This window comes from Stomoxys calcitrans, chromosome 4 (assembly GCF_963082655.1).
Source record: "Stomoxys calcitrans chromosome 4, idStoCalc2.1, whole genome shotgun sequence".
Lineage (NCBI taxonomy): Eukaryota > Metazoa > Arthropoda > Insecta > Diptera > Muscidae > Stomoxys > Stomoxys calcitrans.
Window position 1 is genome coordinate 88,093,474 of NC_081555.1, and position 12,963 is coordinate 88,106,436.

General features: G+C 40.0%; 1 protein-coding gene across 1 annotated transcript; it reads right to left on the reverse strand.

The window, feature by feature from the left end:
- Positions 1 to 294: 294 nt before the first annotated feature.
- On the reverse strand, positions 295 to 1,446 carry LOC106085201 (ribonuclease H2 subunit B). Its single transcript, XM_013249321.2, has one exon. It carries the CDS (start codon positions 1,390 to 1,392, stop codon positions 310 to 312), a length of 1,083 nt encoding a protein of 360 aa, XP_013104775.1. The 5' UTR covers positions 1,393 to 1,446; the 3' UTR covers positions 295 to 309.
- Between the last annotated feature and the right edge of the window lie 11,517 nt (positions 1,447 to 12,963).

The window sequence follows — 12,963 nt, forward strand, 5'->3', positions numbered from 1 at the left end:
AACGGCTAAAGCTAGAATGAGGAAATTTTGCATGAGTGTTGGTCTTGGGTCGTAAACACGGGATAAGGCTGTATTAGTTTATATTTGTTCGTTAAGGTACTAAAAAGTACGAAATGGTACATATATGTCCAGCGTGATCGGAGAGGGTTGGCATTATGTTCTTGAGCTCAAACTAAAGAGCGCATCGAAAAAATAAAGTTTGGAAAAAAAAAATTGGAAAATCGTACCGGAAGTGGGAGAAATAGTGCGATTAGTACCGCAATTGGTAATATATATATATATATATATATTTAAACATTCTACATTATATTATGCGGCAGTCTTTTTCATAAAAAATGATGCTATACTCTTGGTACCTTTAGCACTCTTCGCCAATGATTTTTCTTTAGCTGTCATTGTCTTTTCCTTCAACGGAGTAGATAAGTTCTCTTTGGGTGATTTTATGATCTCCTCACTTAAAGAATTGTTCTTATTACGATTTTCTTCTTCATCATCGTCCGGCGATTCTTCCAACAAACTGGAATCCTTCAATTTAGCTGCTGCCCCATTTTCCAATTTTTGCTTTTTCGAGATTTCATTCTTTAGCTTGTCGCCGGACTTACGTTTAGTATTAGTCGCCGCTGCCTTCTTTTCCTCATTCTTTGTCGCTTTCTCAGAGGGTATTTGCAAATATTTAGCAAGTTCCTCATGCAATTCCAGGGATATATAGCCCCCAATATAATCACAGGCCATACGCAGGTAATCCGTCTCATGGGCAGTCTCGTCTACTACGTTTTCACTTCGTGTATAGTTTTGCGATATGGCACTGTGGCCACAGTATATGCCGGCTTTTTTCAACGCCTCTGCCACATGTTTTGTTTTAAGCGACAACCATGCTAAACATTTCTCGTGGTTATATTTATAGAAATTATCTCCTCCTGCAGTTTTAACATCGGCAATACATTTTAGCGACGCATGCGGTATAAAATTGGTAAGCAGCCTCGAAACACTGGAATCCTCCTCATCATATATGTTATCCAAGGAGATGGCTCTAGTCGAACAATGCTTGCGCAAGTGGTGCAAAGCTAAAAAGGTCACATCAATCGGGGTGGTAATGTAGATATGCCCATTGGAACACACCTCGCTGTTGATAAGCCAACTTCTTCTAGGCTCTGAATACTCCACCACTTCCATTATAATGTTATCATTTTTTGTCATAAATAATGCTTTCTTGCCTTTTCCCGCATGATAAAATTGCTCCAGATTCAACTTTTGCGTCCCATCTTCCAGCATATCCTGAGATATGTAAAATATTTTCCTTAAGGCGGATGCAGATGTACTGGCCTTTGGTTTTGCGGGTGTATCCGGATCATCTTTTACTTTGCTGGATCGAGTTGATTTTGATTTACTCATTTCGTTTCACTTTTTAGTTATTGTGGACTATTTCTATTTCTTTTGAAGGATGGGACAAACAATCAATCAATTGGTAATATTTGGTACTTTATTTGTAAATTGAACTAGAGCTCTGAATTTTAGGAACACTATGGCAACCTCAAATAGAATAAGTAAGAGTGTGCTAAGTTCGTACGGGCCGAATCTTATACACCCTTCACCATGGATCGCATTTGTTGAGTTTTATGCGCAGTATCTCCTTTTAGGCAAACAAAGAATATTGAATAAGAACAGTTATGCTATTGGAGCTATATCAAGTTATAGTCGATACGGAACATAAATGAATGCTGAAAATTGCTGAAATCATTGAGTAATATTTCAGTTCATTCGGATAAGAATTGCGCCTTGTAGTGGCTCAAGAAGCAGAATCGGGAGATAGGTTTATATGGGAGCTGTATCAAGCTATTGATCTATTCAGACCATATTAGTCACGTATGTTGAAGATCATGAGAAAAGGCGTTGTACAAAATGTCTTCTACATCGGATAAGAATTGCGCCACCTAGAGGCTCAAGAAGCCAAGATCCCAGATCGGTTTATATGGCAACTATATCAGGTTATGTACCGATTTGCGCCATACTTAGCACAGTTATTGGAAGTCATAACAAAACACCTCATGCGAAATTTTAACGAAATCGGATGAGAATTGCGGCTCTATTGGCTCAAGAAGTCAAGATCCAAGATGGGTTTATATGACAGCAATACCAAATTATGAACCGATTTAAATCATACTAAACACAGTTATTGGAAGTGATACCAAAACACTACGTGCAAAATTCAGCCAAATCGGATTAAAATTGGGTCCTCTATAGGCTCAATAAGTCAAGACCCAAGATCGGTTTATATGACAGCTATATCAAAACATGGACCCATGTGGCCCATTTACAATCCCAACCGGTGTACACTAATAAAAAGTATTTGTGCAAAATTTCAAGCTTTACTCCTTCGAACGTTAGCGTGCTTTCGACAGACAGACGGACGGTTGGGCATGGCTAGATCGACATAAAATGTCATGACGATCAAGAATATATATTCTTTATGGGGTCTCAGACGCATATTTCGAGGAGTTGCAAACAGAATGGAGAAATTAGCATACCCCATCCTATGGTGGAGGGCATAAAAATTGGTCGATGTTTATTTTTTTGTTTTTAACCCATTTTAGATCAATACTCCTTCATGTTGCGCAATCGCTTTGAAACTTTGCTTAAGAGAAGGCGTTAATCTCTTTCTTACACTCCAAGACTATTCGTGACCTTACCGTCCTGATTGTTATTGCCCCCATGGCCATTTTACTGTCCGGAAAGATGTTCACACTCGATGTCCTCGCGTTAGTACCACACCACCTCACGGACCGCCAGGATCTCCGCCTGCAGGACCGTATTTTTGTCAGGCAGTCTACAACAGATCCCAGTCCCTGGGTTCTCAATGTAGACCTAGTTTTGATCCATCCGTGTAACATGATATTCCAGACGGCAATACCAGGGTTCTGTCAGTCCAAGACTGTGCCGCTGGCAGCAGGGCCTCGCACTCGACCTTAAGTGTCATGCCAGGTATTCGATCGGAAACCTCTTCGATTATACCGCGATGGTATGAGCTGCTCCCATCCTCAGTCCATTCTCCCATCGCCTTAAGTCTCATAGCCGCAATGGCTGCCTCACACTTAATCGGTATGTCAATGGGTCAGATATCTAGAATAGTGTTTAGTGCCCTAGTGGACGTGGTCCTCATCCCTTTGCCTATGACTAGACAACAAGTTAGCTGAACTTATTGTATGGTCCTAACATTGCACTTTTCTCCATAGCGGTCCACCAAGCTACTGAGGCGTAATTAAGTATTGGTCTAATTACACTAATCTAGTCCCACATCGAGCCTACGGGCTGTCTACATAGTGCCCAACATCTGTGAGCCTTTTCAGTGCACTCCTAAATGTGACACTTCCAATTAAGTTTGCACATGCATTGCTCATAAGAAATGGATTTTTGGATGAGAATTTCCATTATTAGTCACTGTGGGTAGTTTTATATGGAACAACTATTCTCTCAGGTCTGAAATGACATGATCATAAGATAAAAATTTATTTAAAAATACAACAAAACAGCCTTAAGCCCAAAACCTACCTTTCCTCGGTTAAGGAGATAAATTTCACTGAAAATTTTTTATGGGAAAAGACCCATTGTTGCATTTGGTACCATAATGATCTCAAAATAAAGTTAAGTGTCCAATTGCATAGGTAATACAAACTTTCAGTGGTGTACCTTTCAGAAACCCAACTGGATGCTTCACCTGTTTGTTTATTCGCTTTTCGTTAAATGAGAAAATGCTTAAAACCATATAGTCGACCTTCTGCCATTGTTCGTAGCACTCTGAGGATTCCCAGTGTGAAACTATTTCACAGTTGTTTCTTTATTATGAATTATTTTTGTAGTTTTTTCACTCCTATATATTTTTTTTTTCATTCTTATTCCACCTTCATTACTATTCTTTGTCGTTTTTACTGTTGTGTAAGTGAGTTTGTGTTTTTTCTCATTTGCATTTATTTTATGAATTCCCTTATCCTGCCCTCTTCGTTCTTGGTTTTATAAATAAAGCATTTCATACGCTTTGCACTTTCCATGTTCGTTTTTTCTCTTCCGCTGATTTCCTTAAACGGGAAACGAAGCATAACTGTGAGCACCCCCCGCCTTTATGGAACTGCAAGTGTGTGTAGTGAGGGCAAGGTGAACATGAGTAGGTGTGTGTTTGTGGAATCTTTCATTACACCATCAACAACCCATTGCGTTACATATGGCAAACGGAAACGCGTTGAAATATGGATAATTTACCAGTTGTTGCTTTGCTGCTGCTGCTGCTGCTGATCCTGTTGTCGCTCCTGTTCACTTTCAAATCCCAGCGAAAAAAAAAGTGTACGCGAAATTAATGAAAACTTCCTGCTGCCACGCTTTCACACCACTACGTATGTGTGTGTGTGGAGGAGTGAGAGAGATTGCAAGCACATGTGGATGTTTTGCTAAGGGCTCTGTTCACTCCCCACTGCGTTTTGGCTTGATTTCTATTGTTTCACAATCACAATTGTTTAGGCGAAAATGTGAGATTAATGAGAACCATGCCAAAGGTTAACTTTTGCGTTAACTACATAAACACACAGTTCTAATTTATTTTAATATATTTTCTCATTACTTGAGTATGTCAAGAAGAAGGTGTTATTAAACATTATTTTTTTTTAATGTTAAGGAGTTAAATGGAATTTAAAAAGTGAATGTTGTTGTTACGGTAACCTCAGATTTGAGGAAGGGGAGCAATTTTTGGTTAGGAATGATCTTAGTCCAATCCTGGAACAAAGACCTTCCTATGTTGTTTCTCTTTAGAGATGAGCTCTATGATCAGAGAGTTTTACAAATAGAAAAGGAAAGCCAAAGATCACAACATACGCCAACCAATATGGAACACGTTTCGTTATTTGTTTAGGTCTGGAGGCCTCAAGGGTCATACATTGGTAGGAGGTGCTTATATCGAAAATACCGTGAAAACGTGACCACGATGTCAGCACGACCCTAACACAAGTCTGACACCTTTCACACTACCTGTTCTATTCCATTACTTTTTCCTAAGACTGTAGCGTAATTTCAACAGACGGACGGACAGGGCTAGATCGTCTTTGATTTTTACGACGATCAAGAATATATTTACTTTGCAGGGTTTAAATGGATATTTCGATGCACAAACGCAATGGGAAAATGAATATACCTCCATCCTTAGGTAAATGCAAATTTTGCCCATGAACATTCCACTAAGGAACAGGGGCAAACTTCTCACATATCAATGAGTGCAGTCCGATTCAAGTTTAAGCTCAATGACAAGGAGTCTCCTTTTTATAGCCGAGTCCGAAAGGCGTTCCGCAGTGCGACACCACTTTGGAGTGAAGTTTTACATGGCATAATACCTCACAAATGTTGCCAGCATTAGGAGGGGTAAACCACCGCTGAACATTTTTTCTGATGGTCTCGCCAGGATTCGAACTCAAGCGTTCAGCGTCATAGGTGGCCTCCGCCATCCTTAAATGATGGGTATAAGAATGGAAATGTTGCGCTTTGTTTGTTTGTTGAGAATAGACTCAAAAACGGCTAAACCGATTTTAATGAATTCGGTACTTCATTTTGTGAGATCCGCCAGGGGGGTGGACCCTCCCCCTTACCACTGAGACGGGTTCATCGGTTTAAGTGAAATTTTTATGCCACCTTATGGTAGCTCAAAAACACAAAATTGGTATAAAACTTTGTGATCAAATAAAGGTGGGGGACGCCCTTCCCCATAACCCACCCAAAAGGACATGTTTACCGATTGCGACAATATGGATATCAAATGAAAGATATTTAAGAACAGAGTACGAACTTGATATAACAATTGAATCTTTGGGTCACCCCACCCCCCAAAACCGGCAAAATATGACATGTTCACCAATTGGGGCAATATGGCTATCAAATGAAAGGCAAGTGAAAGTTAATACGAAATTTATATAAAAATTTGGGTTCAAGTACCAGGGGGCCGCCCCAACCCCGATGTCGTCGGCATAGGTGAGTAGCATATGTTGTCTTGTGAGTAGTGTGCCATATCTATTCACATCTGCATCTCGTATAATCTTCTCCAGCAAGATATTAAAGAGATCACGCCATAAGCTGTCTCCTTGTCTGAAACCTCGTTTGGTGTTAAATTAAATCGCCTAAATATGACATGTTCACCAATTGGGGCAATATGGGTATCAAATGAAAGGTAAGTGAAAGTAGAATTCGAAACTTATATAAAAATTAGACGTCAAGTCCCAGGTGGCCGCCCCACCCTCAAAATCTCCCTCAAACGGATATGTAAGCGATCGGGACAATATGGGATTCAAACGAAAAGTACTGGAGAGTAGAATACGAAAATTAAATAAATGTTTTGGGATCTATTCCCAGGCGGGTCACTCTACCCCAAAATTATGCACCAAATGGGCAGGTACACCGAACGGGAGTAGATAGTACACAAAGGAAAGGTGTTTGAAGGTACAATACAACAAGTAAAAGAGTGCTTAGTTCGGCCGGGTCGAATCCTATATACACTCCACCATGGATCGCGTTTGCCAAGTTCGGCCGGGCCGAATTTTATATACCCTACACCATGGATCGCATTCGTCGAGATCTATGCGGTATCTCTTTTTAGGCGAACAAAGAATATTGATTAAGAACTGTTATGCAATTGCAGCTATATCAAGTTATAGTCGGACCATAATGAATGCCGGACCATTGTACTGGTCATTGCGTAATATTTAAGTTCATTCGAATAAGAATTGCGCCTTGTAGGGGCTCACGAAGCAAAATCGGGAGATAGGTTTATATGGGAGCTGTATCAAACTATTGATCGATTCAGACCATATTAAATACGTATATTGAAAGTCATGAGAGAAGCTGTTATACAGAATTTCTGCCAAATCGGTTGAGAATTGGGCCCTTTAGAGGCTTAAGAAGTCAAGATCCCAGATCGGTTTATATGGCAGCTATATCAGGTTCTATACCGATTTGCGCCATACTTAACGCAGTCATTTGAAGTCATAACAAAACACCTCATGCAAAACTTCAGCCAAATCGGATGAGAATTGAGTGCTCTATTGGCTCAAGAAGTTAAGATCCAAGATCGGTTTATATGACAGCTATACCAGATTATGAACCGATTTGAATCATAAATGTTGAAAGTGATACCAAAACACTACTTGCAAAATTTCAGCCAAATAGAATAAAACTTGAGTCCTCTAAGAGTTAAAGAAGTCAAGACCCCTGATCGGTTTATATGGCGGCTATATCAGGTTATGAACCGATTTCAACCGTTAGGTTAGGTAATGCTCGGTTGAAAAGAGGGTGCAGGTATTAATCCGCCCCATGCCACTATAGACAAACACCTAAGCCAGAAGTCGGCTTGTTGTGCGCTCTAAAAACTATAAAGTTATCTCTAAAAAGAAAATTTTAAGTTAGGAATTCCGTGCTACTTACAAAATTCTTAATTGTTTTCAATGCCACTCCCCTAAGTTGGTTCTTATCTGATATCATAAATGTTGAAAGTGTCATAAATGTTGAAAGTGATACCAAAACACTACTTGCAAAATTTCAGCCAAATAGAATAAAACTTGAGTCCTCTAAGAGTTAAAGAAGTCAAGACCCCTGATCGGTTTATATGGCGGCTATATCAGGTTAAGAACCGATTTCAACCGTTAGGTTAGGTAATGCTCGGTTGAAAAGAGGGTGCAGGTATTAATCCGCCCCATGCCACTATAGACAAACACCTAAGCCATAAGTCGGCTTGTTGTGCGCTCTAAAAACTATAAAGTTATCTCTAAAAAGAAAATTTTAAGTTAGGAATTCCGTGCTACTTACAAAATTCTTAATTGTTTTCAATGCCACTCCCCTAAGTTGGTTCTTATCTGATATTGTGTCTCCACCTAAATACCGGTATCTGTCGGACGCGAAAGCCGGGCAATAACAAAAGAAAATCTCTAACGTCTCATCATCTTCCCCGCATGCCCAACACATGCTATCACTTGCCGAACCGATTTTACATAAGTGAGCTCGAAGTCCTATATGTCCCGTTATGATACCAATAGCTACACTGACCTCCTTCTCGCTTCCTTTCAGTAATAACCTCGTCTTCTCACGATCTGGATCCCCCCATAGGATTTTCGCCGTCCTACTCCCTTAACTCGGACTGCGAATCAATGCTGTCTCAGAAATTGAAAAAGTATATTCAAGTCGACGTTTGACCTCATCTAAAGGCGTATTTAAACAATTATAAAAGGATTTACTCTTATAACATATAATTGATTTAACTTACTTTACTTTAATTGGCTATGATAGATCATTTGTCCCATTAGCCGAACGTAGAATAGCATTCCAAGCGCCTCGATCATCTGCGCTCATTCTATAATCTCTGACATCAAGTTACGAGGTGTCTCTCTCTCGGTTTGCGTGTACCACCGTGTTTACATTCAAAAGACTTCTTTGCTAAAGCTTCTTCATTCATTTCGACAACATGACCTAGCCATCTCAGCCGTTGTATTTTGTTACGTTTAACTATACTATCGTCATCATACAGCTCATACCGTTTGTGGTTCATATGACGTCGATATTCTCCATCAGTGCAAACTGGTCCATACATTTTGTGAAGAATTTTTCTTTCAAACACTTCAAGCACTTCCTCGTCTGCTTTCACAAGTAACCATGCCACAGAACCAAATAACAACACGGGTAGTATCAGTGTCTTGTATAGTGTGATCTTCGTCTTTCGAGAGGTGGCCTTGTTTCTAAACTGCTAACTTAGTCCAAAGTAGCACCTGTTTGCCAGTATTATTCTTCGCTTTATCTCTAAACTGGTGTCATTCGTTTCGGTTACGGCTGTGCCGAGGTAGATAAAGTTACTGACTATTTCAAAGTTGTGGTTCCCAACTTTCTCCATTTTCTTTATCTGCTCGGTTGTGCAAGGCTGGGAGTTGAAACCATCCATTTCGTCTTATCTCCATTTACTGCCAGACCCATTTTCACTGACTCTCTTTCGATTCTTTCAAAGGCTGCAGTTACTACTTCCGGTGACCGATATCGGATATCGATATCGTCGGCATAGGCGAGTAGCATGTGTTCTCTTGTGATTAGTGTGCCATATCTATTCACATCTGCATCTCGTATAATCTTCTCCAGCAGACAATTAAAGAGATCACGCGATATGCTGTCTCCTTGCCTGAAACCTCGTTTGGTATTAAATGGTGCGGAGAGATTCTTTCCTATTCTTACTGAGGAACGCGTATCAGCAAGTGCAGGGATACCAAACTCTGACATGGCTTGAAATACCTTCGAACGTAAAGGAGTATCGGAAGCGGCTTTGTAGTCAACAAAGAGATGGGAGGTGTTAATTTGTCCTTCTCGGCTCTTTTCCAGGATTTGGCGCATTGTGAATATCTGGTCTAGGGTTGATGTACCAGGTCTAAAGCCGCATTGATAGGGCCAAATTATCTCATTGACTTTAGGTTTTAATCTTTCACCCAGTACGCTCGAGAGTATCTTGTATGCGATGGGGAGGAGACTTATTCATCTGTAGTTGCCACATTCCGTCTTGTCTCCTTTCTTGTGTACGGGACATAGTATGCTGAGGTTCCAATCATCGGGTATGCGTTCTTCTAGCCAGATTACGCAGATAAGCTGATGCATACGCCTTATCAGCGTGTCGACTCCGCTCTTAAATAGTTCAGCGGGTAACCCGTCGGCTCCTGCTGCCTTGTTGTTCTTTAGTCGGGTCACTGCTACTTGGACCTCATTCTGACTAGGAGGTAAACATTCTATACCATCATCAGGGATTGGTTCTGCGGTATCCTCTTCGCCGCCAACATCGGACACTAGCAGTGGGTAAAATGTTCTTTCCATATCCTCAGCATGTTGTCTGTGTCAGTAGTGTAGTGGCTAGCCTCTCATCTACCGGAGTAAAGCATGAGACAAAGTGTTTCAGTCTCCGATTAACCACAAATCCGTAGCCACCTTCAAGATGCAGATCCGCGAATCATGGTCCTTTTTTCGTTTGCGTAGGTCGTCAAAGTTAGGGGGGGTCCGTTTTTATACCCACCACCGAAGGATGGAGGTATATTCATTTTGTCATTCCGTTTGCACCACATCAAAATATTTATTTCCGACCCTATAAAGTATTCTTGATCAGTGTAAAAATCTAAGACGATCTAGCCATGTTCGACCGTCTGTCCGTTTGTCCGTTGAAATCACGCTACAGTCTTTAAAAATTGAGATATTGAGCTGAAACTTTGCACAAATTCTTTTTTTGTCCATAAGCAGTTGAGTTTGAAGATGGGGTATATCGGACTATATCTTGATATAGCCCCCATATAGACCGATCCTCCGATTTAGAGTCTTAGGCCCATAAGAGCAACATTTATTATCCGATTTTGCTGAAATTTGAGGTAGTGAGTTGCGTTAGGCCACTCGACATCCATCCTAGGTTTGGCCCCGATCTCTTGATTTAAGGTCTTGGGCCCATAAAAGTCGCCGAAATTTGGGACAGTGATTTAAGTTGGGCCGACATCTTCCTGCAATATGGAACAGATCGGTCCAGATTTCGATGAAGCTGTCATATAGATCGATGTCTCGATTTAAGGTCTTGGGCTCATAAAAGTCGCATTGATTGTCCGATTTCACCGAAATTTGGGACAGTGAGTTGTGTTAGGTCCTTCGATATCCAGCTTTAATTTGGCTCAGATCGGTCGAGATTTAGCCAAAGTGCTATGTAAACCCATCCCTCGATTTAAGGTCTTGGGCCCATAAAAGTAGCATTGATTGTCCGATTTCACCGAAATTTGAGACAGTGAGTCGTGTTCGATATCCTTCGACAATTTGAACCAGATCAGTCCAGATTTAGCCAAAGTGCTATATTGGTTTTGACGAAAGGTGGTTTATATATATACCAGAGGTATGGGTATCCAAAGTTCGGCGCGGCCAAGCTTAACGTCTTTTTACTTGTTTAAGTTATGAAGGTGAGCTCTCATGATTATTTTTCGATGTCAATTTGATTACAGTGCTGACATTTATTTTGTCTATCTAAACCTTAATTGGGACAATTAACTTGTCCTTCACTCCCAGTTGGTGCGTCATTTAATTAAAACATATCGATGACATGCATCGCATGCATTAACAATACATAATGATAAAGTTCCTAATTGATTACTAAACTTGGAAACAATTAAGGTGACATTGTCTGTCTGCATTCTAGGGTAAAGCAGAGTAGTTAAAATACGCACAATCAACCATTGCTGCTGCACCCCGTAGAATCGAGCGATAAGAAACAACAATTAGCATTACTTTTTTATTTCTTCCATACTTTCGTGTTATCAAATTGGCCAAAATCTTGCACGAAAGTAACCAAGGGTTTTTTATTGTTGCTTTTTTGGGGTAGGAGTTAAAAGCTCAAAGGAACAGAAGGCTAGCGAGTCCTGTTCCTTTTTGGGTGGCTATAAATCGACATTTGACAGCAATTAAAAAATTATCACTAATTACCACGTGCGCATTCACTTCACTTTTTCACACTGGGCAAAGTTCGGCAACAAATTGCCAACACCGAAAAGAAAACAAACAACATTCCTGTTCATGCTGCTCGTATCTACTTCAAATACTTTCGTAGAATTCCTTCTATGGATGGACTCCTTTATAGAGATGGCAAAGAAAAGGCGAGCCAACAATTAAAGGGGAAAACAACACTTTACAAGCGTACCCACTTATTTACAGTTGAAGGTACAGTGGAAGATTAGAAATACCCAATCGTATTATTTCAAGTGAATATAAACAAGTAAAAATGTTCTAAATTCAGCAGGGCCTAATGTTATAAATTCACCACCATGGATTTTGCGTATAATTGACACAAAATAAAAACAAGTAAAAAAGCATTAAATTCGGCCAGGCCGAACTTTAGATACCCCCCACCTAGGGTATATATGTAAACCCCCTTTCGTCTCAATCCGATGAAAATTGGATAACTTTTGCACCCAAATTCGGCACGGGCATTGAGTGCTCTTGTAAATAAAAGTCACTGTTCAATTTTGTATTTCAAATTTCAACGAAATCGGGTAATAAATAAAGCTTTTATGAGCTTCAGACCCTTAACCGGCATATCGATCTATATGACAGCTATATCTAAATACAGTCCTATTTTCACCATATTTGGATCTAATGGCGGGTGGCCTAAAATTACCCACTATTTCAAATCTCAGCGAAATCGGATAATAAATAGGGATTTTATCGGCTTCAGACCCTTTATCGGCAGATCGGTCTATATGGAAGCTATATCTAAATATAGTCCGATCTGAACCATACTTAGGTCAGATATCGGAAGGCTTAAAAATACTCACTGTTTTTAATTTCAGTGAAATCGAATAAAAAATAAAGCTTTTATGGGCTTTAGACCCTTTATCGAAAGATAGGTCTATATGACAGCTATATCCAAATATAGTCCGATCTGAACCGTACTTAGGTCAAATGTCGGGAGGCCTAAAATAGCTCACTGTTTCAAATTTCTGTTGAATTGGACACTAAATACACCTTTTATGGGCTTTAGACCCTTTATCGGAAGATCGGTCTATATGGCAGCTATACCTAAATATAGTCCAATCTTAACAATTTTTATATTCGAAATTGAGGGGCCTGAAACTACTCACTGACTCAAATATCAGCGAAATCGGGAAATTTATCGGCAGATCGGTCTATATGGCAGCTATATCTAAATATAGTCCGATCTGATCCATATTTAGGTCAGATGACTACTCACTGTTTAAAATATGAGTAAAATCGGATGAAAAATTAAGTTATATGGGCATTGGACCCTTTATCGGAAAATCGGTCTATATAGCAGCTATACCCAAATATGGTCCGATTTGGCCCCTTCAAGAACTTAACCAGCATGTATTAAAAAGGCGTATCTGTGCCAAATTTCAGCGCAATATCTCAATTTCTGAAGCCTGTATAGTGATTACA